The sequence below is a fragment of the Bison bison genome, unplaced genomic scaffold (genome assembly GCF_000754665.1).
Source record: "Bison bison bison isolate TAMUID 2011002044 unplaced genomic scaffold, Bison_UMD1.0 scf7180017845997, whole genome shotgun sequence".
In the NCBI taxonomy this organism is placed as follows: Eukaryota; Metazoa; Chordata; class Mammalia; order Artiodactyla; family Bovidae; genus Bison; species Bison bison.
The window spans coordinates 20738-25448 of record NW_011476570.1 but is presented as its reverse complement, the minus strand read 5'-3'; the positions used below and the strand labels follow the sequence as shown (position 1 = coordinate 25448).

The following is a 4711-nucleotide window of genomic DNA, read 5'->3' as shown; positions in this document are numbered from 1 at the left end:
GTGAAGTGTCAAGTTCCCTATAGCCTCTCCCTGTATTTGGTCACTCTCAGTGTCTTCCAACAGTTGTTTTAAAAATATCATTATTTTGAATTTTCTACAGAGTGTATGAAAGTTATTACAGGAGAATTGAGAGCTGGAAAACTTCCCTGAGATTTTTAGCCACTGCTTTGACCCACCAAGGAGGAAGCAGCCCGTGGACTCACTGGTCACTTCGGATACTCCAGATCTCTCTCTTTCGTGCTTTGCTCCAGTGTAGGTTTTTGTTTTGTTTTGTTTTGTTTGAGAATAATGAATTCCAAAGGTCACTATCTTCACAGCTTTGGCCAAGACAACCCCCTCTCCTCCCCCTACCCATGACCTCATCCACAAAACCTCTTTATTTCTGGTACACAGACCATGGGATTTCCAGAATAAACCAACACATGCCTTCCCTCTTCTCTGATACTCAGGGAGTGATGGTGTGAAGCAACAACTCCCCTTCCTTCTGAAATCGTGGGAGGGATTTTCCTTGATTTTTAATAATAAAGGAGAGAAAACCCCATATTCTGTAAAATTTTAAGCAATTCTTTTAGAATTTTTAATGAATGATGTGTTTTGAGTGACTTGCCATTTGCCGTTTAGTGACTTGATGTTTGTAAGTGATAGTGCCTGTCATTTGGTCAATACTTGTATTTTCTAGGAAGAGATCAATTAAGCCAACAGGGTTAAAATGAAAGTACCTTAGTTAAAGATATTTATCTTCTTATCTTAAAGGAAATGTGAATGATTTTAGCTGTTAATTCAGTGGCTATGAAGTAATGGGTCTATTCACTTAGAAACAAAATGAGCTTATTTCACTTATCCTTGAAGCATTTACAGAGTCTCCCAGTTTTGTTTTTTTTTTTCAGATTTTTTAATGTGACTTTAAATTTGTTCTTTTCACATTGTGTAAATTTAAGGTGTTCTGAGTCTTACTTTGGTAGACTGGTGTATCATAGTACGGTTGCCGTTTTAACAATCTTTAGCACATCACATACTTACACTAAAATATTATTGTCTACATTCAATATAGTGTACTTTAGACCTCTATGGTATTTTAGTGCTTGTGACAAGTTTGTGCCTGGAACACCATCAATCTTATCCCCTGTGCCCCCATGTCTTGGTAACCATTATTCTCTTCCTTTTTTAAACAGGTTTGACTTTTTAGATTCCACATATTACACAGTACTTGTCCTTCTCTGTCTGACTTATCTTGCTTCCAATTCTCCCAAATTCAATACATAAACATAAGACAATTCCAACTGGAATACCAACAATGTACTTTTTAGACAATTCAACAAGTAATTTTAATTTTCACACAGAAGAAGAAATGCCTGAAAATAACAAAAGAAATACAAAAATGGTGACTGGGGAGGGAGAGTTCACATTACAATCAAAGCCACATGAATCAAGTCAATACTTAATTCATATAGGAGTTGAGAAGATGGAAGACAAGAAGAGAGGCAAAAATTCTCACAGAAATCATAGGGAATATGAAAATTTACCATATGATAACTGGTGTTTCAGTTCAGCAGGAGATGGATCGCCTACTTAGCAAATGGTCTGGCACAAAGGCTACCTTAAGCATACTCCGATATGTCTCTGTTCTGATTCGAGACCCTTTTAGCCAAAGACCTGCTCCAGCTTTCTCAGGGGTCCTCTGGGTGAGGATGAGATGACACCCTGAGTTGCAGGACTCTCCCAGACCCGTAGGCTGCTCCTGAGGATGTTGAGGTGGTCTCCTGCTTCTTTCTTTGCAGCTTCCCTTTCTTCCTTCCTCCCTCCATTCTACACCCCCAAACACCTGGCTGGGGAACCTGCCTACACGCCCAGATGCCCCTCGCTTTCTCCCCTTTCTCAAGGGAGAAGGGGCAGGGTTGCAGGTCAGGCAGAGGCGGGGCTGGAAGTCTCTTCTGCTCTCCATGCAGAGAGGGCATCACGAGGGTGGGCATCACAAGGTGCAGTGCCAGGTGTGTGACCTCCCTTGTCCAAGCCTCCCTGGGAAGAGCTCCTCCTCTGCCCAAGTCCACTTGGACCTCCGGGGCGGGTCTGTGACCTGCAGCCAGGTCTAGGCCCCATTCCCTGAGCACACCTGGACCCTGGATACCCCTGCCCTGCTCTGCTCCTTCCCATGGGGCTCCTTTGCTGCGGATGGTGGCCTCTTTCAAAAGCAAATCAAGAGCAGCTTCTTGTGGCCCTCCCCGTTTTCTAGTTGCCTTCTCCTCCCCAGCCCAGAGCCTGTCCTGCCCCACATGGTGCTGGGCCTTAAAAGCCATCGTGTCTGCCCTCTTAATGGGCAAGGACACAGCCCAAGAGACGCAGAGTTGCCTGGTCCACATTTCACGCTGATCTGCTGCATCAAGTTTTAAGCCGAGACTCCAGTGGCTGCAATGCTGCCGGGGGTCCATGGCAGAAGGGAGCACAGGCCCTCCTCAAGAGGCTTGGCTTCTCTTAGAGTTCTGTTGCAGAGAAGGAACGCCAGAGACAAGTGAGGATGGGCTGGGGGTGCAGAGCAAGAGGGCCCCTGTGTTCTGGAAGGTGTGATGACGGACCTGAGAACTCAGGAGCCCAGCCACCTCCTCTCACCTGACCAGAGGCTGCCTGGAGACAGGAGGGGCCAGGGACCCCTGGGATGGAGCGGGCAAGTGAGGGGCCTGGGAGCCAGACTCCAGGCCTAGGGAGACAGGCCTGAAGCCATGGAGGGCTTCCGGCCTGCACCTCAGATGGGCGTGCTGGGTGGGAGCTGGCGTCCAGCTTGCTCGGGCTCCTTCAGGATGCGATGCAGGCCCCACAGCCAGGCCTGGTCCCCACGCCCCTCCTTGGCGCCCAGCCACCAGAGGCCCCAGCTCTCACGGGGCACAGCATGGGGCTGAGGGGTGGCCGGGGGGCTGTAGGCGCAGCCCTCAGGCTCCTTCAGGACCCCTTCGACGTGCCGCATGAGCTCCCTCAGCTGGGTCTCCTGCTCGGCTCCGTCCCCCTTGTTGTTGAAGCCACAGTGTCGCCTTGAGCAGACATCGTCCAACTTGGCCAGCGCCCGGTTGTCAGTCTCCCGCAGGTATGTCTCCAACGAGCGGCCGTCCAGGTCTTCTTTCCGTGTGAACACCAGGATGGTGCGGGCCAGAATGCCCTTCCCGAATACCTCCTCGAGGCGCCCAGCCACCTGCTGGTCCTCCTCGGTGAAGCGGCCAAGCTGTGTCACCAGGAGCACCGCGTACTGCTTTGGCAGAGAGCCGGTGCCAGCCTCGCCGACGCCCTGAGCGGTCGCCCACCCCGCAGCCCAGGGGGACAGGATGTCGGGGGTGTCGATGACCTGCAGCTCCCTCCCCTCCCACGCGCGGCACCCCTGCTGGAAGGCCTGGGTCACCGGGCGAGCACTGAGCTTGGACTCGAACACTCTCCTCCCGAGGATGCTGTTTCCCGTGGCGCTTTTCCCGCTTCCGGATTTTCCGACCAGGATGAGCCACAGCGTCTGCAGGGTCCCTTCATCCCCCAGAAACCCTGGAAGCATCGAGAGAAGGTGGCGGCCATGGTTAGAGCCCGTCCCCCGGGTTAGCCTCCCCTGGGACAGACGGTCTGGGTCAGGGCAGGACAAAGGAAGACCAGTGTCTGCGTCCGAGATGTGCCCTAGGTTCACATGCTTTCCTTCCTTTTCTCCTTTTTTCACTTTTGGGGAAAACATTAAGGTAGAAAATCCATAACATAAAACGTGCTGTTTGAACCATGTTTAGGTGTAGCCTTCCATACATTCAAATTTCTGGGCAGTCATCATTTGGGCATCTCAAGATCTTTCCATCTTCCCAAATGACACCCTGTCCCCATTAAACACTCACCTCCATCCTGCCTCCCCCAACACCGGACGTCCACTGCTCTTTCTGTCTCCATGTGTTTGACTGTTCTAAGGACCTCACATTACTGGGTCAAGCAATTTTTGCCCTAATGTGTCTGGCTTATTCACTTTGTATAATGTGGGCAAGGTTCATCCATGTTGGAGCAAGTGTCAGAATTGCCTTCCTTTTTAGGGCTAAATAATATTCCACTGTAGGTGTAGGTGTATATATGAATTCATATATATATGGAGTTGGAGGGTTGTTTCCACTTTTTGCTGCTGTGAATAATGCTGTCATGCACCTCAGATCATATCAGATCAGATCAGTAGCTCAGTTGTGTCCGAATCTTTGCAACCCCATGAATCGAAGCACGCCAGGCCTCCCTGTCCATCATCAACTCCCGGAGTTCACTCAGACTCACGTCCATCAAGTCAGTGATGCATCCAGCCATCTCATCCTCTGTCGTCCCCTTCTCCTCCTGCCCCCAATCCCTCCCAGCATCAGAGTCTTTTCCAATGAGTCAACTCCTCGAATGAGGTGGCCAAAGTACTGCAGTTTCAGCTTTACCATCACTCCTTCCAAAGGAATCCCAGGGCTGATCCCCTTCAGAATGGACTGGTTAGATCTCCTTGCAGTCCAAGGGAATCTCAAGAGTCTTCTCCAACACCACAGTTCTAAAGCATCAATTCTTCGGCACTCAGCCTTCTTCACAGTCCAACTCTCACATCCATACATGACCACAGGAAAAACCATAGCTTTGACTAGACGGACCTTTGTTGGCAAAGTAATGTCTCTGCTTTTCAATATGCTATCTAGGTTGGTCATAACTTTCCTTCCAAGGAGTAAGCATCTTTTAATTTCATGGC

At 49.7% G+C, this 4711-nt stretch overlaps 1 protein-coding gene across 3 annotated transcripts in view; it reads right to left on the bottom strand.

Annotated features, from left to right (window-relative positions):
* Positions 1–1297: 1297 nt before the first annotated feature.
* LOC104987298 (GTPase IMAP family member 6) overlaps positions 1298–4711 on the bottom strand; it is a 9076-nt gene continuing 5662 nt past the window's right edge. For 2 of the 3 annotated variants that reach the window (XM_010838170.1, XM_010838163.1), the window contains exon 3: positions 1298–3516. In XM_010838170.1, coding sequence (XP_010836472.1) covers positions 2738–3516 — 779 coding nt within the window. In that variant the 3' untranslated portion in view covers positions 1298–2737. The remainder of the gene's footprint in view (positions 3517–4711) is intronic. The other variant, XM_010838153.1, reaches the window with a different exon arrangement.